Source organism: Onychostruthus taczanowskii, unplaced genomic scaffold (genome assembly GCF_017590055.1).
Source record: "Onychostruthus taczanowskii isolate IOZ18803 unplaced genomic scaffold, ASM1759005v1 scaffold15, whole genome shotgun sequence".
NCBI lineage: Eukaryota > Metazoa > Chordata > Aves > Passeriformes > Passeridae > Onychostruthus > Onychostruthus taczanowskii.
The window spans coordinates 10320327-10344570 of NW_024498685.1; the positions used below are offsets into that span (position 1 = coordinate 10320327).

General features: G+C 47.3%; 1 protein-coding gene across 6 annotated transcripts in view; it reads left to right on the forward strand.

The window, feature by feature from the left end:
- CACNA1C (calcium voltage-gated channel subunit alpha1 C) overlaps nucleotides 1-24244 on the forward strand; it is a 454995-nt gene that overhangs the window by 417097 nt on the left and 13654 nt on the right. For 3 of the 6 annotated variants that reach the window (XM_041398796.1, XM_041398801.1, XM_041398798.1), the window contains 11 exons: nucleotides 4724-4756; nucleotides 7680-7808; nucleotides 11704-11769; nucleotides 14727-14818; nucleotides 15581-15746; nucleotides 16617-16744; nucleotides 18383-18479; nucleotides 19115-19217; nucleotides 20814-20915; nucleotides 22449-22576; nucleotides 23736-23870. In XM_041398796.1, coding sequence (XP_041254730.1) covers nucleotides 4724-4756; nucleotides 7680-7808; nucleotides 11704-11769; nucleotides 14727-14818; nucleotides 15581-15746; nucleotides 16617-16744; nucleotides 18383-18479; nucleotides 19115-19217; nucleotides 20814-20915; nucleotides 22449-22576; nucleotides 23736-23870 — 1179 coding nt within the window. Of the gene's footprint in view, nucleotides 1-4723; nucleotides 4757-7679; nucleotides 7809-11703; nucleotides 11770-14726; nucleotides 14819-15580; nucleotides 15747-16616; nucleotides 16745-18382; nucleotides 18480-19114; nucleotides 19218-20813; nucleotides 20916-22448; nucleotides 22577-23720; nucleotides 23871-24244 lie in introns of all 6 variants that reach the window. The other 3 variants (XM_041398795.1, XM_041398799.1, XM_041398797.1) reach the window with 2 other exon arrangements.

The following is a 24244-nucleotide window of genomic DNA, read 5'->3' on the forward strand; positions in this document are numbered from 1 at the left end:
GTGCTTTTAATTTCCCTCCACGTCTTACCTATGGCTTTGATGAGCTCATTTCCTCAGAATCTCTCTTGCCACACTTCATCTTGTGTCCAAAGTCACAGATGCAGCATGGCTGAAGTAGGATTCTTGGAGGAGACCTAAAGACCTTGATCTAGAAGGCCAACATCCTACAAATGCAAAGGGACTACACAACACTTCATCCTGCTCAGGCAAGCTCTGCAGAGCAGATTCTCAGAGGCACCCTTCCCACAGTGAGGAGAAAAAAGCAAGAAGTGAACATGTATCACCCCCTTCCTCATGGGACAAGGCTGACAGACCAACTACCAAGTTTCCCACAGATGTGGCATCTTCACAGGTAACTTTTCATTCTCCAAATTCAACAACAATCAAGGAAATACCTTAGCAAACATCCATCACCAGCAACCAGCTGCTCTAAGTGGGCTCCTAGAAGCTTCATCCATGAGCCACAGTTTCCTCAGTGGAGAAAGGCCATTACAGATTGTCACAAAAGGCAGCATGAGCATCTGACCACTCCTTCTCCTGAGAAATATTAAGTTACTCTGTCATATCCAGCATCTCAAATACACATTTCCTCTCATCTTTTCTAACCTAGGGCTATCAGGCATAACTAGGAGGCTGCAGTTGTACCTCTGCATTGACTGAGATAACTCTAGTGAAGCAATTATAACATTGTGTGTGCATTCAGCTGCTTAAATGGTCTCCACAACACAAAGGCTGAATTATCTCTTGCAAAAAAGAGATTCCTCGCTATGAATGAAAGTGTTGTTAGAAAGTAAAAAGCTAGGAAGAAAGTAATCAGCAAGGAAGTTCTGCTCCTCAAACATCAAGGAAAAGATCAGTTTGGACTTCCTAACAAAGGCTAGATCCACTCCAAGGGAGTTGCACTCATCTTCAGTGTGTCCTGTGGTGTAAAAAAATTGCTGCCATCAGCAGTGGGAATGCTGCCTGCCTGTCCTGTCACCTCAGTGCAGTCAGGCTTCAACAGCTACTGATACTTACCCAGCAGTGGAGGAGCCTCCATGGCTATATGGATTAAACACATACTGTACAGATCTAATGAAGCTCCCTTTCAGGCATTTCCAGGGGCTGCTTCCCTGGAGAGCCATTAGAGTTGTCAGCAAAACAGTCAAAAGGAGCTCAAACCTCCCAACGTGGTCCTCTGTCTCCAGTGTTCCACAAGGATGAGGTGGGATTAATACCTCTTCTCGGGAATTTCCTACTTAAACTGTCATTTGAATCTGCCTATTAACACACTTTCTTGTTTTCTTCCAAGTCTTTATCCATAAGATATTCTAAGCCATGGATATTTCAGGGAACTTTGATACTACTGTGAATACACAAAGCCTCTTTGTTCATATTTTTGCTGCTGTCGTTACAGGTGTGAAAAGCCACATCATCCCTTCTCAGAATTTCAGAATGGATTGCATTACAGCATAAATATCCTACTATATTGACTCTGTTACATATTGCTCTTGAAAGATTGAGACTGGTTCTTCTGGGGTGCAAATTTTATCCTCTCCTAGCTTCCAAAGCACAACCCATTAGAAACTTTTTCAGACACCAAGTTCTATTTGTGTGACATTATGTAGGTTCAGCAGGACCTGGAGGGTTTGTTTTCTTCACAAGTAGTTCCCAGTAAGCCTCACTGCCACCTACCCAGGCAGAACACAATTCCCAGGAACACAGTTACCTTATCCAGTGTTGTGCCCTCTGAGATTTCAAGTATCCCTCCATTGAATAATCCTGGCTTTTTTCCCAGAGACTTCCTTACCTGGGATCCCAACTTCATGATGGGCACAAGCTTTGACTTCCTCTTTTGTGCCTGTAGGGGCTCTGAGAATGCTCACAGGTTTGCAGCAACTGAAGCAATTTATCTGTTTAAAAAACTGGTGCTCTGGTACACACTGAATAAGACATGAATGAGATGTATGCAGGCAACAATATTTTGAGGAGGTTTTCAGACATGTTTCAGGGATCACTCAGTCTTTATCCTACTGAATTTTTACTTGGGCTTCTAGAACCTTCTCTTCTCTTTCTTGGACTCTTCTGCTCCTCAACATCTCTGTTGCCTTTTTAAATATAGTGACATAAAAAGAAAGAAAAAAAATACCCAAACAGTTCTCATTGCACTCATCCCCCTGAGTGTCTTTACACACGTGCATCCTGCCTCAGATATTTCTTTTCCCACTCAGCCTGCAGGTTCTCTTCTGTATCACTCTAAATATGGCCTTGCACTTGTGATTTATACTTCAGATCCCTTTTCTGTACGAGGGAAACTGCTCAGGACATCACCTCTGGCTGATCTCCCTGCTGTGGACCTTTCCCATTCAGAATGTTCATGCTACTCATGCCCCAAAGGAGAAGGGCAGGACAGAAGCCACGAAGTTCCTTTGCAGGTTAAACCCCATGCAGGAGCAGGGACAGCTGCAAATTAAACACTACAGCCACGAGTGCTTTCTGCTCAGTGGTGTAGCTTCTGCAAAAGCTCTTCCAGAGACATCAAACAGATGAGGGTTTGTTTTTCCAAATTGTTCTGAGGTTTGTTGAAATTCAGTCCTGCCCACTTCCGATGGGCAATATTCACAGGCTTTAATTCCAAGTGCTGGTCACCACACCTCCATCTCTGGGAACTGATGTGACCACTGCATTCTCAGGTGCCAGTTGCCTGTCCTTGTCCTAAAATTGGCATTCCACATCACTGGCAAGGCTGAAGATTCTTGGATAATCTAGCAGTAGCTTTCTCAGCTTTAGAGCTCGGAATGGCCACACTTGAAAGTTCCAGTAATGGGTTCTGATACCTGTGCTCAGGTCCATGGGGTGCCCCTTTGGCACAGGTGGTAGGATTTGTCTCCTTTCTGAAACTTTTGGGGATATCCAAAAATGTATTCAGCAACCCAAATCTGGGGTTGATTTCCCCCTCATGAACTCACACGCTGTGCACAAGCATAGCAGGAACCTCAGCCCACAGTGCCACAGTTTGTACAAATCCCACCTTCCGGCATTAGCAGAACCTTCCCTGTGCTGCTTTTGAGCCTCTGCCATAGGCAGTGACATAATTTGGTACATTTTTGACCACATCTTAAAACACAGCCCAGTTAGCTCAGGGAATAGGAGAAATGACAATGAAAGCACAATATCCCACAGCACCTCAAAAGGCTTCTTCAGCCTGTCAGTCACAGACGCACAAACACCATCAGCCAGGAAGGATGGAGAATCCCAAAAAACCTCCTTCAGTTATTTTGGAGGACCTTTGCACCTTCTACCAGGAATGCAGCAAGCAGCAGAATAAGGGTCCTTCTGCTGCTAGAAAAGGTGATTTGCAGAACTAGAAAGAGGAAGGGGGATGGGACAGAGAAACATTTTGCTGGAAAGATATTTGCCTAGCAACACAAAATCAAAATCTATGCCTGACCTGTAAGAAATGTCTCTATGGGCACTGCTTCTTCATTTGGTATTCAAGCCAACTTTTGCCTGTATGTGATCTGAAAACACAAGAGCAAACATGTGAAAGAGGAGGATGAAAGCAATGAAAGCTGACACTACCAAACCAATGAATTAACCCAAATTATTAAATGAGTTGGTGTACCTTGGGTTTTCAATTGCTCTCATTTGCCCATATCACCAAAATAGGCTGTGCATCCAAACTACAGGGATTTTTTTAGGTAATACAATGCCAGTTTGATTACTGCAGCATCCTTGGAGAGCAGGACCATGCTGCAGGAGTCCTCCATGGCACTAGAGGGGAATTCTGACACTGGCAGAAGAAGAAATACATCAGTTCCCACTTTGCTAAAGTAGCAGACAGGTTTGGCATATGGTAGAAGTTAGACCTGAAGGATTATGTTACTATTGAACTGAAGGACTCCTAATAAAGACAGTTTCATTTAATTTACAATTCTGCTTCTAAGGATACTTGCAGCCCTGGGTATATTTTAGAATTGCTCTCAGTATTGGAAATGGCCCCAGAGGTTAATCAAGGAATATCAGGCAGAGTGTCTGCAGCAATTTGGCTCTTCCAGGCGTGACCAGGGCTGGGCTCAGCTCAGCCTGGCCTCCCAGAGCACATCCATTGAGTGCCTAGGGCTTTGCTGTGAGGTGGGTAAAGGTACAGTGAGCTCATTAGCTGCACCAACCCACATTCCACAGCTGGTGCTGGGTGTTGCAGGGCTGCCAAGAGCCAGTTAGACTCTCCCAACCCATTGCCTCACCCAGAACTGTGTGTAAGGGAATGCGGATATATAAACAGAAAGTGTTGCTTTAGCCCTGGGATATTATGGGTTTACAAATCAGATGGATGCACTGGAAGCTGGCTGGTCCCTGTGCAGACATGGCCTGGATCTGAGCTGGAGAGCCAAATCAGCCCCTGCATTGAACTCATAGTGCTGATACAAGAAACATTTTACCAGAGCAGTACCTCCACTGCCAGCGTGTCCAGCACTCAGGAGACACTGGGTGACTCACATGTGGTGGTAGTGGAGAGAGTTTGAATTACATCAAATTCAGAGGCAGTTGTACCCACTTCTGCCACAGCCAGCCTTAATCCTGGGCATCCTAGGGAATAAGCCCAGCCTCTTGTGCATTTCTTTCAAATTCCCTTTTGCCCTCTTCTGCCATTTTGTTGCTCCTGTGTTAGCCAAGACCTAGTTTACTAGGGCTCTTGATTGGAGACTTATTACAGCTTATTTCTGTCTGCCTTTCTTTAAAGCCAGCTGAACATACCCAATGCTCTTCCTCTATGGTAAGACCAAAAATACAGACCACCCTCCCAGCTTCTGTGACACTCTCTCTAACACACTCCTTTTTTCTCTTCTCCGTGATCACAAGTTCTCTCTCCAAGCCCAGCCTAGTTATTTGTGCATGAAGCTGCCATGTCATGTATTGGTGTGAGTCTGGTGTTCACATGAGCTGTGAATATGCTGCACATGTGTATCTCTTGTGCATCCTGAGCTTTCCTATGGTCAAGTTAACTGTTGTTCTGCCTTCTAATGAACCACCAAGAGAGAACTAGACCTGGTAAGATTTCTTGTTAGCCACAAACTATGTCCCTGTGTCACTATCAATGTGACACTGAATGAGTTTGCAGCGTGACTTCATGTCCAAGCCTCCAGGAAAAAAAGGGTTGGGACTCTGAAGCTCCTCTTCAATGAGGTGGTTCTTTATAACACTTGAGTTCATATTTTGCACAAAAAAGAGTAACTGGTGCAATGGTGCACAAAACACTGCTGCCTTGGTGTGCGAGGCAGTTCCCACACCACCCCCACAGAGCTCCAGTTTCTGGATTGCCACTCTGCAGAACCTCCCTCCTCTGGCAAGGATACGCCTTCAAAAAGCTGGATGAAAGCCAGGAGGAAGAAAGCAGGGCTACTCAAGCATCAGCTAATCTACAGCCACCTAGTTTTAAAATGACCGTAATCTGCTGAGGCATCCCTGAGTTTTTGGCTAAGTGGTTTGATGCCAGTAAGTTGCAGATTTGCGTCAGGGAGGGACTTGTTCTATTTTATCTGCTGCTTAGACTTTGCTGCTCCAGGACACCGGGAGGGCAGAGAGAATTTTCTGCCTACAGTAGCTGCCTCCTCTAGAAAGGAAGGACAAAGGAATACTAAAACCTCTGTCCAGACCCATGTCCCAACTCGATGCCACCTAAAGAGCCAAGCCAACCAGAAGAACAGCAGATAGAATAAGAAAACCCTGGTTTTTTAGTCACAACCACAGCATGATTGCTGTCCATACAACCTCTAAATTTGTACCTCAGCTCTGTTTTAGATGGTATTAGAGCTTGGCTTCTACAGGACTGGAAGAGGTATTTGACCTTACAGTTATCCCTCTGGGACTGCACCGCTGAGAGTATTCATGATTTTTGATTACTTGGAGGCCACATTCCCTCCTTCACCTCAGATCAACTCCCTCCAATCTGCTGAAGCACACAGCCTGACGTCCAAGTAATCAAACAAGGGTGATGTGAGGTGTAGGGAGCACTCAGGCTTTTCATGACACAGCCTGTTTCCCTAATCTTTTTCACCCAGTTACTCCACGGGCAGCGAGTGGCAGCCTTTGGTACAGCCTGGAGGAAGTTACCTGGTGACAGACACACCACAGACAGACAGACAGACAAACTGCAGCTGGGTGCAATCCTGAGCTGTTGCACATGGTGCTGAGCTCTCTGTGTGAGCAGGGGTCACACCCAGCACACAGCTACAGCCCCTACAGTGTGTAGGGACAGGAATAGAGCCGAGCACCACTCAGCTCACCCTGGCTCAGCAACAGGAGCGCACCCAGGTACACATCTGCATCTGGGCATTTCATCCCAGAAACATCCACCCAGGTGCTCCTGTGCCTTGGGTTTTATCAGAAGCAGACAGGCAAGCAGCTGCTGTTTTCACTGCCCAGTGACAGGAAATCCAAAGGGTCTGTTCTCTCTTGGTTTACACAGTGGTGAGTAGTTAACAGCAGGGGTGATCTGCACTGTTTCTTCCTCCTAAATATTGCTCTTTTGGTGGTGTTTAGACTCAAACTGCAGTCTTTGCAAACTGGGTGGGGACAGAGAGAGGGTTTCCATGCACTTTGCTCCACAGCAGGTCAAGTGGCAGGGTGACAGTGTTATCTCCCCCTGTGACAGGAGGTCACATTCCCACAGTGCTGCTACCGGAAGGCACCAGCTCCACAGGCTTGACTATTTTAGGGGGTTAATAAACTGGAAAACTTGGCATTTGCTGTGCCCTTGAGCTAGGCAGCAAGTCCTCTGCCAAGGCCAGGTGAGCCTGCTGCTGCAGCAGCCTTCAGATGGATGTTGCCTTCACACATGTGAAGGCTGAGGAACGTCAGAGCTTGTTACAACCCCAGGGGAAAATGCTTAGGGACAAAGCAGATGCTGTGAGAAAAAACAGGCCAGAAGAAAGACTATTTTAAAATACTCCACGCTCGAACAGTAGCAGCGAAGCCAAAATAAAATGTTTTTAAAAAAACAAAAGTCAGTGCGCAGACTGTGGGAAATACAAAGGGGTCATGAGAAATGAGAAAGGCCCAGCAGTGGGAGTGAGTGACCAGGGCCAGCCTGCAGGAGCACGGCCACAGCAGCACAGGGACAGCCAGGCTGGCAGTGGTGCCAGTGACACCAGCACACAGCGTGGGGTGCCCCTGTGGGGTTTTGCAGCCAGGGGCAAATCTGGGACCTGCTCCTGTTTCCCAGCAGAGCAAGCAGCACATGGCTGGTGCCTGACACCAGATTCACCAGAACTGCTGGCTGAGGCACTCACTGGGGTGAAACACTCAAGACAGGCCAAAAGGGAAAGTGTCTTTCTCCTCCAGTGCAAGGTCAAAGGGGAATTGCCTCTTTCCAATGTGAGGAGATGTACTGGAGGGGCATGAGCATATCCTATCCCTGACCCCTGAAAGCCCCTGAAGGTTGAACCCCAACCCCTGAAAGGCCAAGCTAACTGAAGGGAGAGGCTGCTGGCTTTGAGGGACCTCACAGAGCAGCCTCCCCACCACGGGAGACAGGGCAGCCTTGGCCTGTCCCTGGGGTGCCGGGGAGCGGAAGCCCAGGGAGCAGTAGCAGGACAAGGAACAGTGCAGTGAACCCTCGGCGTAGCCTCCTCTGTGGCCCAGGGCCCTCGTTGCTCTCGTGCTGTTGTAACTCCTGCCTCTGTGCCAATGGCTTCCAGAACGCAGAGGAAAACTCTCGCATCTCAATCACCTTCTTCCGACTCTTCCGCGTGATGCGTCTCGTGAAGCTCCTGAGCCGAGGGGAGGGCATCCGGACACTGCTTTGGACCTTCATCAAGTCCTTCCAGGTATTCCTTCACTTATCTCTAAGACCTAACTCCTTTTGATTTCCCTTGGTGGCCTCTCGGGGAGAGGTTTCACCCCAGTGCCTGGGGAGAGCTGGCACAAATGAGCCAAGTAAATGGAACTCACAGGGAATGACTGCCTGGGTATGAGTTTCATCTTTAAAGCATGAGTAATTGCTTGAGACCCTCCTGAACAGCCTTAATAGTACAGTTCAACTCAATTACTGCCTGTCTGTAACCCTTTGATCTCTCTTTTTTTTTTTTTTTTCCTTATTTGAGCTGTATTTCATATGTGTAGCTCTAAGTGAAATGCACAGCTATGGGGGGAAGGCCTGTGTCTCAATTAAGTTTCCTTTAAGCCTTGTTTTGAGGATTTCCAGTGAGTATTAGAGGTGTGTAGACTCCATACTTTCATCCAGGAAGAATTCACCTTTTTAGCCCTACTCTTTTGAGCTGGTAACAATGCCAAGTTATTAAATTGCTGCTGCTTTTTCCTCTGGAGACAGATCGCATTTCAGTGGTAGGTAATGTTCCAGAGTGGATAGGAGGAAGTGAAGAATATCACACTGGATAAGAATAATCACCTTTGGAGGAAAGTAAACACCCCAGTTATTTGCTAGAAAAAACCTAGCCACATATAGTAAAATGATAGTTAGAGATAAAGCATGGCATATTCCTGCATTCTAAAAGTACTTGACCTGGATTTCCTGGACCAGCACAACCTGGATGTTAGCTGGGGCTTATCCAAAGGAATCGACAGGGAAATACAGCACAGGAATACAAATGGTGGTCTAAATGTGAGCAAATATGCAGAACACATCACTGGGCAAAAGCATGAAAGAGTAACTTGTGCAACACACAAGTCTTGAAACAGCACCTACATAGCCCTCAGACTGAGGCTGTAAGTGGCCAATAGCTTTGGTATTGACTCAGATGGGAAAGGAACTGACCCATATTTAAAACTTAAACCTCACCAGTGACAACACAAGCTGGGACCAAAGCCTGCAGTGCTGCAGCTCATTGCAATTTCTGTCTCTTCTCAGCAGAAGTAGCACACGTGCACACCAGGGATCAGCACGGACTTATTCCAGTGCAGGTCCCAGTGGTCCCAGTAGCCAGACCACCAAAGGACTCATTTTGCACACTCCCTGACTGCCAGAGGACCTAACCCTGCACAGCAGGTTTCTGGCACATCCATACCACAGTGACTTTTTCCATTGCTTGCAGAGTGGCCAACTTCCAGGTTGTTATTTGAGCACTGGGAACCATTTTGTTTGCATGCGTAGGAATGAGATTCCCTTGGCACAGCTCAGCCAGCCCTGATGCAGGGGACACAGTCACTTTTCCAGTTCCTGCCTCTCCTCCTCTTGCCCCTGTGCCCCTCCAGCCTCTGTGGCAGTAGCTTGCCCTGAGCTGAACTTGTCACGGCTCATGGCTGGAGAGGAGGAGATGGATGGGAAAGGGAGCACCTGGTACTTCCCTCCAGTGACCTCCAGACCTCTTCAGCTGGAGAGGCACACCAGGCAGGGCTGTAGGGTGGTGGGAGAAAGGATGAAGGGAGGGATCCTCCACAGCAGGGGAGGGGAAAAAACAGGCAGCATTGCAAGCAAGAATCTTTTCCCTTGAAAGCCTTTAGCCATTTATAACATGGAATTCTCTGCTCCAAGCTCCTCCTCTTGCAGCTACCGGGAGGCTCCTTTGGTAGCTGAGAATAGCCACTGTGCTGCTCTTGATCCAGCCACTCCCGCTGTCAGAATGTGGGATCGCAGCAGACTTTGGCACAGCCTCTTCAGTGTCCCCACATGCTTCCAGAAAGCCTCTCTGCTCACACAGGGCAGCCCAGGAACCCATGGAATAAGCAAGGAACCCATGGAGTCAGATCCCGTGGTCACTGCCACGTGCCCTGGGCATGGCATGGAGCGCTGACGTACAGGCTGGGGCTCCGGGCAGAGCGGTGGGAAAATGCTCCGTGGGGTTTCCGTCTGCAGAGACAGCTACAGGGTCAGCCTGGGGAGTGGGAGGAGTAGGAAGTGAGAGGGTGCTGAGGGCACAGCAGGGCCGTGGGAATGACAAGGACAAAGTGGTGACGCCAAGGAAGGACAGAGCCAGAGGAGGACAGAGACAGAAACGTGGAATATGGGAAGCTGGAGGAGACATGGGGAGCAAGGACAGGGATGAGCAGGAAGGTGCATTAATGGAGAGGAATGGACAGAGCAGAACATGAAAAAGGGCAGACAGGGAGGACAGAAAACACTTTCCCATTCCCATTTGGATGGGAAAAACAGAAGTACTGTCAGAAAACAGAAGTGCTGTTAAGGTTATACACCTCAGGTCCTGTCTGGACGCTGTCCCAGGAGCTCTTAGTATTGTGTGTATCAAATCCCACCTAAATAATCACAAAATGTTTGGAGCCCAGTTCTGAGTTGGTTGTCTCTTCAGTGACATTGTGAGGTAAACACACCAATTTGTCTGGCCGCCTAAAAAGCCAGAGGAATCTGTCCTGAGACTCAAGGTGATAATTACAGACATTGTCCAAAGGATTTGATTATTTTTTTGCCATTTTAATATTCAGATCTCTTTGAGATGATTTATGCAGATCTTAGTCAAATCTCCATGGTGGCCAGTGAAAATATTCCCTCGTGTTTTCCTGTGGGATTCAGTTGTGTTGAATTTAGGATTACAGAAGTGTTTGGGTTGGAAGAGACCTTAAAGATCACCTAGTTCCAACCACTCTGCCATGGGCAGGGACACCTTTTACTAGACCAGTTTGTTCAGAGCTCCATGCAACCTGGCCTTGAACACTCCCAAGGATGGGGCAGCCACAGCTTCTCTGAGCAACCTGTTCAGGTCTCACCCACCCATATAGTAAAGAATTTCTTCCTAGTATTTAATCTAAACCTGCCCACTTTCAGTTTAAAACCATCGTCCCTTCTCCTATCACTGCATGCCCTTGACAAAAATCCCTCTGTGTCTTTATTGTAGGCCCCCTTTAGGTATTGGAAGGTACTCTAGAGTCTCTCTGGAGCCTTCTCTTCTCCAGGCTGAACAATCCCAACTCTCTCAGCCTGTCTCCATAGCAGAGGTGCTGCAGCCCTCTGATAATGTTGTAGGCTCATTATATTCTGTGAAATTGGGTGTTCAAAATCTAGATCAGGGACTGTGCTCACATTTCCTCTGAAGCAAGGTCTGAAAGCCTCTGCTTTGATCACTAGATATTTCAAAAGATTCCTGCTCAAAAGCCTGAGCCCATGAAGTCCCGAGCCCTTGATTCCTGTCAGTGGTGGAGGAAGCCAGGAGCACTCAGCACTTGGCTGATTGCACTGACCCCTTCCTTGGGAGGCAGCTCTGCATATCAGAGCTCTGCATTTCCCCTTCAGCAGCTGATCACTGACACTCGCTGCATGGCAGACACTATCAGGGACACCTAACACTGAACAGGAAGGTGCTGATGCTGCTTTAGGTACTTTGGGTGGTACCAGCCATTGTAGCAGAAGCCTTGAATTGAGATTCCACCAGCTGTTGCATCTTTTATTTCACCATTCTGGATGCAGGGAAACATGACACTGCCATTAGCGCCAGAGTACTGCTGGCTGTGAGAGCTTTCTCCTCCTGGTAAGCAGGCGTAGACAGTGGTTTACCTCGCTTTCCTGGCTCGGTCAAGGGCGGGAGCGGCAGAAAGGCGGCGGAGCTCCGTCCATCCATGCATCCATCCCTCCATCCCCCATGGCACAGAGCCGAGCCCGCTGGGCTGGGCGGGCACCCAAGCGTGGGTCTGTAGAGGCATCTAGTGGCCACTGCCCGCACTACAGAGCCACGCTGGGGCCAGCCTCGCCCCTGTCCAAAGCCAGCACCGACCAGGCTCAGACACAGCGCTCTCTTTTTTCCCTTTCGTTTCCAGGCTCTCCCCTACGTGGCTCTTTTAATAGTGATGTTGTTCTTCATCTACGCTGTGATTGGGATGCAGGTAAGTGATGCTTAAAGAGCTCGGGTGTGTGTGTCTGTCTTCTGCTAGAGCATGGGAACAGGCTTACAGGGTAACTACATCAGTGTGTGGTACAGCAATGTTTTCACCCAGTAAGGTGAGATGCAAGCTAACCTTGGCTGGAGAACCTCATCTGACTGGGCACTTGCAACACACTGCAGAAAAAAACCAAGCAAATACAAAAATTTACCCCAAAGGACAGAACACAATATGCAAACAGGGAAAGGACCATGCCTGCCCTCCACATTCTCAAGGGAATATCCACAAAGAAGATTTACTGCCTTGCTTGTTGGTCCAAAACAGATTTTTAAGTGGGCTTATGGCCATGCTGCACTGAGCAAACCGAAATGTTCTCTTGCATCTCTTTCACACTGGCATAACTTCTACTGAGTTGTAAAAAGCAGCTTTTGATCTACACCCATGAAGGTAAATATGGGATCAGACCCAATGTACCAACACTCACATCAACACAACATCTTACTCAGTTTGCAAAATGCACTTGGAATCATCCTGAGCACTCACCTGTGCAAGGAACTGATGTTGCACAGACACCATTGAGGACAGCACAGGATATAGGCACAGCCTGTGACAGTCCCAGCCTCATTTGCTGTGCTGCTTTTCCAGCTAAGCTTCACTTTCCACCTCCATGTTAATCAAAGTTCTCAGACAAGTCAGCCATCTGGGATCAGAGGCCACAGTATGGAAAGGCATGGCATAATTGCTTCCAGAGGTCTTCAAACTTGACAGGCTTCTTGGTTTCACAATGGCAACAGAATTTGTAATGAAATTGATCTGACCTCTGCGACCTTGTTTTAATTTGTTTCCTGTTATTATAATCACATTTTCTTGAATTATCACAGGTTATCTCAATAGCCCCAGTAATCACAGCTGTCATTTACTCTACTAAGCTCATACTGTAAACTTGCCAGTTTTGCTTTTAATACCTAAGATGGCCAAGATCTTACAGAATTACCTGTGCTATACAGGAAATCACTTCAGAGTATTAAGCTGATATTACATCACTGTACAAAGCATTATGAGTGACTTCCAAGCACCCACACAGATGGGGTCTACAGTGGCCAGGGCACCACCAGGGCCAGATGCTTTATTTTGTAATTCTACCCCTTTTTCTTTCAGCTAGTTCTAGGTTACCTATTTAACCCTTGGTTTCCATTCAAGCCTCTGTTTAAATCATCTCAGCAGCCTGAAGATCATACATCTGCCTTTCACATTGATCTTTCAGTAGGTTGCTTCATGCCCTCATGTCTTCCAATAATAAACCAACTTTTTTTATTTTCCCTGTTTGCCCAGAGCCCACAGACCTGCGATTATCACTTTTTGTCCAAATGGCATCTCAGACATTTTGTGTGCAGCTCCCTTGAACGTGCTGACACACAGAGCTCCCTCACACTCAGAGACACATAGGAAGGAAAATCATCCCTCACTCCATTAAGCAGCTACCATGAAAGACTGGATGTACCAGAACTGGTAAAAATATCAGAATTTCCCATATAAAGGAGACCTACTACTTTATGTCAGCTACTGCCACAACCTGGAGCATAACAACATTCAAGCCTCACTACCTGATGTGCTCAAGTGGGAACAATCCAGGTTGATGCTGATGGATGAATCTGCTCTAGGATGGCCCAGGAGGCACAGATTGGAGAGGCTGTGAGGGAGGAACCTCCACTTACAGCTCCTCCCAGGTGCCTAATGCAAAACACCCACAGCAGCTGCTGCCTCCTGCATGAGGGAAGCTGTAGGGTGAAAAGGAAGATCATGGGAAGCTGCCTTATCTACATTTGCTTGAAATGATAAATATGGGGTGCCTCAGCTCAAGCTCAGTGCAACGGGGCAGTCAGGGCTGCCTGTGGCTGGCCAGGCAGGGGAAGGTCCATGCATCTATGAGGAACCCCTGAGGAAAACTGCCGTGTGCTGACCCTCCCTCTGTCTGGCAAGGCCATCCCACCATTGTCCCTGTGCTCCTCTCCATGTTGTTGTTTCTCTGGGGGTGCTAATTATCAGTGACATTTCCTTGAAAAGAAGCTGGGTGTTCTCTCAGAGCTGCTCTGTTTTGGCTACAGAGAGATTACAGCTCTCAGCCCCAGAGATCTCTGCCACCTTGTTATCAATGAGGAATAAATAGTCCTGACTGTGCTGTCTAGAGACCTTTCTGCCACACAAGTTTTGTTTAAGCTCTCAGTCCCACTGCCTGAAAGTACCACAGCAATCCAAGATTTTTTAAAGAAGCTTGGAACTCTGCTGCACTGGGGACTTCACACCCAAAGACAGGCCCCTAAAAAGGTTTGCTGATGGTTGCAGGCTTCATGCCATGAACTAGTTGGTGTGGCATGGGAGGAAGCTCTAGGGCATCCTTGTCTGGGCTGATCTGATCAAATCTGGGAGCACCTGAAACACCTGCTGGTGACAAGCAGGACTATAGAAGGGCAGGCATTTGGACAATTCCAGATCCAAGGCAATGTATTTACATTGTTTTGTGAAGATCCAAGGCCCCCCACAGAGATGGAAGCTCAAGGCTTTGCAGCTGCTGGTCTTTTGCTATCATTTCATCCTGACAAAGACAGATAAGCAATGAAGGAAGGAGCCTTTTCTTGTCTGTTACTGATTTCTTTCAGCTGGAATCCCCAGCTGAATGCCTATTAAAACAAAGCCCCACATCATGTATTCAGTGTATGAATAAGGAAAGACACCTTGTTTTGACACAATATGCTTCTTATTGCAAAATTAGTGCTTTTCTGGTTATAAAGCAGAAGCCAGGGAAGCACCAACAAATATGAAAGACACACAGAAAAAAAAAATTTTCATAGAAGAGCAGATTCCATTAAATACCAGAGTCAGGGTGAGGCCAAGAGCTAAAGGTGACAAGAGGTATGGGGATTTTGCAGGGCTAATCTGAAAAGCTCTCTGCTTTCTGCCAGGTGTTTGGTAAAATTGCGCTGAACGATACCACAGAAATCAACCGCAACAATAACTTCCAGACCTTCCCCCAGGCAGTGCTGCTGCTTTTCAGGTGGGTACATGACAGCTCTGCATTGTGTCAGCCTGGGAGCACGATTCCTCTGCTCTCGGGCACAGCTTATCTCCTCCTACCATGTCATGTTCCCGAGGTGAGTAGTAACATGTTGTCCTTCAGTGGGGGAGCCTGGGAATTATGTCAGATGGAAGGACCAGTCCATTAAGTCCCTTGCAGCCCAGCAGCTCACCCTGATAATGCTGTCAGTGCTGGGGAGGGACAGGAGTCTTCCTCCACAGAAGGAAGGTAGTCAGATTTCAGTGCTCTCCAAAGCTGATATGCATCAAAACCTTCTTTGGTTCAAATCTGGCCAGAGTGACTTCTAGCAGGGAAAGGGACATGATGAACTCGTGCTTAGGCATGGCCATGCCCAGCTCAGCTTAGCACATCGTCCTACTCTTGCTGTGGCCAGGGAGGGGTGCTGAAGGGGTGGGAAATTGGCACAAATTCAACACTGTCATAATTTTGAAGGGCTTCTTTAGATGCAATCCACAGCCATGTCACACACATCTCCGTGATTCTGCTTGGAATGTGAGAGGCCCATACCCACAGCAGCCAAAGCCAGTCAGAAATGATAAGCTAATGATGGCAACAAAACCAAACAGAGGAGCAGGATATGCCAGGGGATGTCAAAGCCATCAGCCTAACTTGCTCTTAATTGACCTCAGTGACAAAATTCTCAGGAACAGGTTGCTAATGTGCCAGTCCCTGTCACATCCAAGGTCACTGCTGTCTCCCCCTGCCCTCTGCCTTGCCCAGGTGTGCCACAGGTGAGGCCTGGCAGGAAATCATGCTGGCATGTCTCCCGGACAAGAAGTGTGACCCGGAGTCGGAGCCGGCCAACTCCACGGAAGCCGATCACTCGTGTGGCAGCAGCTTCGCCGTCTTCTATTTCATCAGCTTCTACATGCTCTGTGCCTTCCTGGTGAGTGCCCCAGCCCAGAGCTTCCCTCTGTCAGACTCAGCCTTTGCTTCCCCAGATCAGCAATGCACAGGGAAAGAATTTTCCCCCCAAAGAGGGGAAATCTTTGCCATGGGTCTTTCCCAGCAGTGCCCTTTCAGTGACAACACCCCTTCCCTGCCTCCCTCCAGCTCTGGGGGATGCTCTGCTTCCAATCCCTGGCTTTTGTGCACAGCAAAGGAGTGCTTGCTCTTCCCCCCTCCCCCTAAATGAGAAAACCAAATTAGTCTGTTGTGGGCTGTGCTGAGGCTAGCAACGCCTCAGCCACACTTCCCACCTTCCCTCCTACCTTCCTTCTGGCTGCTGAGCAGGTTTTTCCTCCGCTGCCAGCAGCAATGACTGTGAGAATACACATATCCCACTTGCATCTGCTCCGTGTTGGCAGTGCAGCACTGCTCAGAGTGACAGCACACGCTCTGCAGCTGGCAGCAGTGCCCAAAACTCTCCCAGTGAACAGCAGCAACATTTTTAAAGCTTTGGTCTTGGGCCAGAAGAAAGGACTTTTATCTCAGCCCCACTGCCTATCGAAGATAAATCCCACCTCGTTCTGCCAGGCAAAGACACAGGTGAATAAAAAGCCATGACAGCACAAATAAGAATTTAGCAAATTTGTGCCTCATCCATTTAGTGGGGAAGAGAAAAATGTAACCAGCTGAGAATATTCCACCTCTGGGCTCTTCCCATTTAAACTGGGGGCTGACATGGGGGAATAAAGAACCTAACCCAAATGGCTTCCTAGTATTGTGAGTCCAAATCCAGACCTTCAATAGAGAACCAGGTAAAATGTACTGTCCCTTGCCTCATCCATCGCATCATCTCTGTCCTTGTTTGCAGATCATCAACCTTTTTGTAGCTGTTATAATGGATAACTTCGATTACCTGACACGGGACTGGTCCATTTTAGGACCACACCACCTGGATGAGTTTAAAAGGATCTGGGCAGAGTATGACCCTGAAGCTAAGTAAGTAACCCAGCCTGGATATCAGAGCTCCTCGGGAGAACAGGCCCGTTATTTTCTGTTCTCTAGACTCAGTGCAGTAAGTGCCATGTTCTTCCTGCAGGAACTTTTTTTTTGTACAAAACTCCTAAAATAGATATCACCACCAGGTACTGCTGGTGAATCCATAAGCCCAAAGTGCAAAGATACTCACAGAAATCTCAGCATTTAAGCTGCACTGTTCCCTGTCAGGCCGTTGCTTTACTTTCTGTCAGGGAGATATAGACTTAGGGGAGCAGGAGACTGAGAAAAAGAGATTAGGGGGTCGGTTTATTGTTGTATTTGTTTGTGATATTGGGCTGTGACTCTTCTGCTTGACTTTGTACTCTCAGCAGTGCTGCTCTGCTCAAATCTCTGGTTTTTCCTATGTCATATATACCAACAACAACCTGAAAATTCACATGGCTGCACTACATTGTCTGCAGGGTTATTCACAATAGCAGACTTGCAGGGATAGAAAGTTACACTACAACAACTCACATGAGGGCTTAACTGGCATTCAGTATTATATGCTCTGTTGGACACATGCTTAGGCTTAAAGTGCATTTATATCCCTGTGGCATTACTGTACAGCTGACAATTGTAATTGCAAAGCCCCCTTTATAATGTAAAAGCCATGGACAGAGATTTGGGTGTGAAGTGAAAGCACATCTCTTTAGGAGACATCGTGTTGAGATTAGTCTGGGCTGAGGTTCTGCCATACGTGAGGGTGTGTCACATTATGAGAGTGATACATGAATTTAAACACTTCTTCACCTTGATGGTGACTTCCTGGACTGGGGACTTTTAATATGGATGGGGAATAAGCACAGACTGGTAATAAATACACCATTTGTTAACAAAACAGATGCTGCTGTTTGTGCTCCCTTGAAGGCCAGACTGCAGTGGCTGAAGCCATGTAATAGATAGTTCAGATGGCATCCTGCTCCTCCCTGTTTATAAATGGGAATCTCTTTTATTCCTCTTCCCATCCATGCCCCATGCCCCTCCTCTGGCTCTGCTAACTTTCTTCCCTCCATGAGAGAATTCTTCTTTTGAGATGCCATTTACCAAACTTAAGAGAAACCCAGCTGCTGCTGTGAAGGAAGTTCAGTACTTTGTTTTGTGCTCACTCTAGCCCAAAGCATAAACAAATATTAAAAGGCAGTGGCTTGGGGCTATTTATGTGGGAGGTAAACCACAAGGAAATAGACCCTTTACACCTCTCTGCCTGCTATAGTCCTCAGCCCAACAAGTAAATAAGCAGATATTTATTTTGAGCAGGTCAGTGATGGGAAGAGAACCTCAAATTATCTGTTCATACACTAAGAATCTGCAACGTTGAAAAGGCTGAGGTCAATTCTTGCAAGTATTGACTCAAGTATGACTGGCAGCTGGGATTTCTGCACTAGTAGAAGTTATGTGAGTGCCAGTCAAACCCTGCAGAAGGCACTAGATGCAAGAGGCCTGAAATAACACTTTCAGCTATGCCTGGGCTACAGGGAGCAGCAGCATGAGGCTGGAGGGACCTTAGTGACACCATTAGCTGTGGCTGCACTCTGCAGGCAGGCCAGCAGCTCAGCCCTGCTCAGGATGCAGCCCTCACTGTGCTCTCTTCTGCAGGGGAAGGATCAAACACCTGGACGTGGTGACGCTGCTCCGGCGGATCCAGCCCCCGCTGGGCTTCGGGAAGCTCTGCCCTCACCGGGTGGCTTGCAAAGTAAGGCACTGCTGCTCTGGGAAGCTGGGCTCACAACAAATAAACCAGAGAACCAGCCAGAGGACATAGAATGGTTTGGCCTGAAAGGCTCCTTAAAGCTCAGCTAATTCCAACCTCCGTGCTTGGGCAGGGCTGCCTTGCACCAGGCCAGCTGTTTGACACTAAACAGCCTGCCCTGGCATTTTCCAGCTGACCCTGCCTCACTCACTGGGCACATCCCAGCTCGCTGCCCACCAGGCAGAGCCAGCCACAGCATGTCTGAACAACCCCTGGGCTGCCTGTGCCTCTCAGCAGCTCCTCTGGGCTCCAAACACCCAGTCCAGGGCTGGAGGGTCACCAGCAGGTGGGTTGTGCACTACTCAGGGCCATCAGCCTTTTGTCTGGTTAGGAGAGCACATCTGTGCTAAATACAGCTGTCAAGTACCAGGAACACAGCTCTGCTTGTACTGTCAAACACCCATCTCCAGACAGATTAGAAGATAGAAATAACAGGGCGTTCTCGTTGTGTAACTAATCCACAAGCCATGGATATTCACATGAGAGGGATGGCAGGTCTGGAGGGCAGCAGGAGGACATAAGGAGGAGCATGCTTCAGTCCACGTGTGATTGTTGTCTTTCTCCTCTTCATCCCACAGCGCCTTGTCTCCATGAACATGCCACTGAACAGCGATGGGACTGTCATGTTCAATGCCACTCTCTTTGCCCTGGTCAGAACAGCACTGAGGATCAAGACAGAAGGTGAGAAACTTGCTGACTGCAAGCATATAAAGGTGTTCATGCCAAAGTGTCCTGAGCTGGAATAAACCAACATGGACAACGTGTTTAAAATTATTCAAATTACTCATATGCGGCATGTGGGACAGAAAGAGGTACAGATGTTTGGAGGAATAATATCTTCTAGGGAAAGCACAGTGTTTCCCACTACCTAGGAAGCTGGTGCTTCTTCTAGTATCATCTCAAATTACTGATCACATTCTTCACAGTGGTCTGAAAGTTTAAAGTTTCAGATCAATGTCTGCTCACACAGCAATTAGGAGAAGGATGAAGGGCAAAGAAGCCTCCTTTCTGTACCCTGTCTGCAGAGCTGAGCCACTTCTTGACTGCTGCTGCCACTGATCTTCCAGTCCAAGGGAGAAAAAAGAGCTTGGATTCGAGGGTCTCATCTCACAAAAACTCCTCCTGTGCTTCCATTAGCATGAGTTAACATTACAGCATAGTAACAGTGGTGTTGCAAAGAGAGAGGAGAAGTAGAGGGATTGTTAATAGCTTTGCATAGACAGCAGGTATATTTGAGGAAAGCAGACAAGATTTGGGGCTCAGCTTGTCTTCTTTGTTGCTCTCTGTCACCTGCTGTAATGAAAGATGTTGGTCCTGAGTCAAAATGTGGCTTCATGTATTAATGAGATGCATTGAAAGAGAGTGTAGGTCTGTGATTCACAGCTAAACACCTCTGCCTCAAGAGTGGCTGCATTACATTTCAGGCATGGGGAAGCAGTGACCAGCAGAACTCTACCTTACAGTGCCAGCTGTACACTGCTGAGCCAAAAAGTAGTGGCAAAACAAAAAATTACATTAAGGCCTTGAAAATTGCACTAAACAGAAACTGGCTGTAGCACAAGAGACTCTCCTGAGGAAAAAGCCACCCACAATCCCTGTAAGACATCTTGTGTCTTATGAAACAGAGACCCAAAAAGGATTCAATTTTGTCTGTCTGAGCCTCAAACTCTTGGAGTCATTGAACTCCTGGAAAACCATCTAAAGCCTCAAACTGCTTTCTTTCTTTCTTGCCTTAGCAGGAACTTTTAAGTGGTCAGGGCAGGAGTTTGGAATTAGCCCTGCTGAGTCAGATTTCTGTCTTTGATGCTGTCCATGTGTTGCATCCTCAGCAAGTTATTCCATGTACCTGTCTTCACTGCATCCTGTTACAAGAACTACTGCCATGCAGAGCACCCTCAGGAGCCTCAGTGCTGGGGAGAAATAAGAAAAACTGCAGGAAAAACACCTTGAGGAGGACAAGATATTGGTTTCAGACACATAGAGAGAAAGAAGAGAGGGGTTTGAATGCACATAAATCAAGAAATAAAACTGAAGGTGACTCATTTGAGAGGAAATGGGTATCCAGAAGGAAAGTCACCTCCCTACCCAGAGATGACTATGCATATTTAGGAAGAAGACCTCTTGCTGTGAGGGAGCTTTAGGAATGCTCTGAGCATCTCTTGGCCCAAAACTTTCCCACTTTCTGATATTTACCTCCTGAGATTTCCATGCCAGACATTAAATTTCTCCTCTGCAGGGTCTGCTTAATTCCTGTCTCTGATGATTTTCACCCTGCAGGTAACCTGGAGCAAGCCAACGAAGAGCTGAGAGCAATAATTAAGAAAATCTGGAAGCGCACCAGTATGAAGCTGCTGGACCAGGTGGTGCCTCCTGCAGGTGGTGAGTGCAGGATCTTGTCCCTGTCTCTGAATATCTCTGGTTTTTTCCCCCACCTGTCCTGTCCTACTGCACCTCGTGATCATCAGGTGGAATAGGGGGACAGGCTTTCTTCTCAAAGCTATCTGTACTTAATATCTGTATTATTTGAGGTCTGTTCTATGTTAACATGAATATGCTATTCTTACTGCTGAGAAATCAGGGAAAGAAAAAAATGTGCATAAACAGGAGTTGGTGCACAGGCATCCAGTGTGGCATTTACTGACTTTCCAGGTGGCCCCATGGGCACAAACCAGCCCTTGGCAGTCAGCCAACAGAAGCAGCCAGGTCCTGAGCCTTGCTCAGCCTGCTCTGAAGTCAGTGGACCATGTCTTCTAAAATTTCCAGTGAGTTTGCAGAAAGGAGGAGAGCTACCTGGAGTAACACATAGTGCACGTTTTGGCTGGCTGACAGTTTTTATTGTGTGGGAACACAGCTGTGACTGCATTTCAGGGGAGAGGTGATCCCCTCTGTTCACTCACACCCTCGTCAGGCACAAAGGGACAGAATTCCAGTGCAGAGAAGGGTCAGGGCAGGCCTGGGATGGGTGATCAGTCAGAGGCTGTTGTGAATAAGTCTTACCCCAGGCTGTCACAAGACAGCAGCATGTGTTGACCCAGACTGGGAGGCTCCTGCTATAGCGAGATCCTTTGTGGTTAACCAACACCAGAGGCTGCAAAGGTTAGATGTGCTCCTGCTGCAGGGGTGCCAGCAGAGCCAGTCTGCCCAATGCCACCTGCACCTCTGCTCCTGACTGTTCACAGCAAGCTCTGGCTGCAGAGCAACCCCTTCCTTCAGCCCTGCATCCTGATGCCACAAGGAGCAGAGATGAATTGCAGTGTCTTGGTGTGTTTTTTGTGAGGGTCTCAGGACGAGGGAAGAGATGAATCTGACTCCATATTTCTTAGAAAGCTGATTTATTATATTATGATATTATATTACATTAAAAGAAATTATATACTAAAACCGTACTAAACTCTGGAGAAAATATACATCAGAAAGCTAGAAAAGAATGAATAATAAAGACTCGTGACTGACCAGAGAGTCTGACACAGCTGGACTGAGATTGGTCATTAAGTAAAAACAATTCACATGGAACCAATCAAATATGCACCTGCCACATTCCAAAGCAGGAAACACAGGAGAAGCAATCAGATAATATTGTTTTTCTTTTCCTCTGAGGCTTCTCATCTTCCGAGGAGAAGAAATCCTGGTGAAGGGATTTTTCATAAAATATCATGGTGACAGCAGTGCCCAGTGTTTCTGCAAGGCTAACATGAGCAAATACACCAATAAATGAGCAACTTATTTAATTTATTTTTCACTCCCCACCTCTGCAGATGACGAGGTGACCGTAGGGAAGTTCTACACCACCTTCTTGATCCAGGTGTATTTCTGGAAGTTCAAGAAGCACAAAGAGCAGGGGCTGGTGGGGAAGAAAATACTCCAATAAACCAGCTGCTTATTGAGTTTATTTTTCCCCCCTCTCCTTTGCAGATGACGAGGTGACCGTGGGGAAGTTCTACGCCACTTTCTTGATCCAGGAGTATTTCCGGAAGTTCAAGAAGCGCAAGGAGCAGGGGCTGGTGGGGAAGCCCTCCCAGCGCAACGCGCTCTCCTTACAGGTGACAAACGGGCCCCGAGCCGACAGGGGTGGTACAGTAGAGACAGGTGGCCCCACGTCCCTCTTCAGCCACTCTGGGGGTTGCAATGGGCTATCCCTGCTGGAAAGGAGTTTGTAGACCACTTGAATAATCACACAAATCCTTTTGGATAAATACCTGTGGCTCATAATCCCTTAGCTCTGGAAATGGAAGGCACAGTGAGGCATAATCACAATTGATTAATCTGCCAGTAATATTTGAAATTTGGGAAATTTGGGATCCTTTAAACTTTTTTGAAGTGTCCTACAGACATTTGCTTACTCCCACATACATTTGACCCATTCTGAGTGCATGTTGCCAGGAGACAAAATCATTTAAAACTTAAAAAGCATACCTGGATGCCAAGGCCATCCAATGGACAGTAAGGACTGTAAGGACTGGGATTTGCTCCCCACTGTGATACTTGTTCACTCAGCAGATTACCAGGCTGTGTGACAGAAAGAGAAAACCCTGTTGAACGTACAAGTAGTACTATTTATGTCCCTTGAGGATACTTTGAGAAAAAAGGGTGGCTCTGCAGTTTCAGCAAGCTGCAAAGTGCTGTGATTTTTTTTTTTTTTTTTTTTTTTTTTTTTTTTTTTTTTTTTTTTTTTGTGGGCACAAACACAGAACAAGGCCTCAGTACACCCACAGTTTACCACCCTGGATGGACTCTGGAACAGACTCCTGTCAGTGAGGGGTTTGAGGACTTAGCAGGTCCAAATGCCAGAAGCTTAGTTATTAAATCCTTATTTAAGCTGCTGATTAAAAATAAGAGATTTTCTGAGGCACCAGAATACATGGTTCAGCTGGAACTGTGGCTGCTCTAGAAATTCTGGTTGTGGATCTGAGAACCCAGAGCTGAAAGCACGCAGACTGCTTAGTCAAGCCTGTGGATTTATGTCTATCTCCTGCTGTGACGAAGCCAAGGACTAGCAACAAACATCCCTTGGTTTGTATTGCCAAGAGTTTTTCTCCTTGAGGTGGAGATGACAGAACAGGGTTTGCTGGTGTTTCTCTAGGAGCTGGGGGTGCTGTGTTAACCCAAGGGGCCCCGCAGTGTTTAGGAAGAAATGGCAATGCTGCTGTCTCTCCCGTGCCCACTCGGAGATATGAAGCTCTACAGTTTGCTGTTTTGCAGGCTGGACTGCGCACGCTCCACGACATCGGGCCCGAGATCCGACGAGCCATTTCTGGAGACCTGACAGCTGAAGAGGAGCTGGACAAGGCCATGAAAGAAGCTGTTTCTGCTGCCTCTGAAGATGATATCTTCCGGGTAGGTTCCGAACAGGTTTGCGAGGTGAGGCTGAGGTAAGAGTGCTGCATTTTCCTTTGTTCATTCTGCATTTCAGCTGGGCCCTCCTTGTTTGGTAGATCTTACTGGAAAATAGTGGTGGACCTAGTCCTAAGTGAAAGGCCCTAAGGTCTTTGCACAGTTTTATCCCAATTCCTTTTCTCTTTCTCTCAAGGGAAGCTTCTCATTGGAAATTCCCTCATGAAACCTAAATTAAAGAACAGATCACTGCAGCCATCTTGCAATCTGCAGAGCAGCAGGCAGGCACACTTTAGTGTTTTTTTCACTCCTTTCAGTGGCACTTGTAGCATCCTTCCAAAAAGTACACAAAGACAAAAGAGAGCTATGGAAGCAGA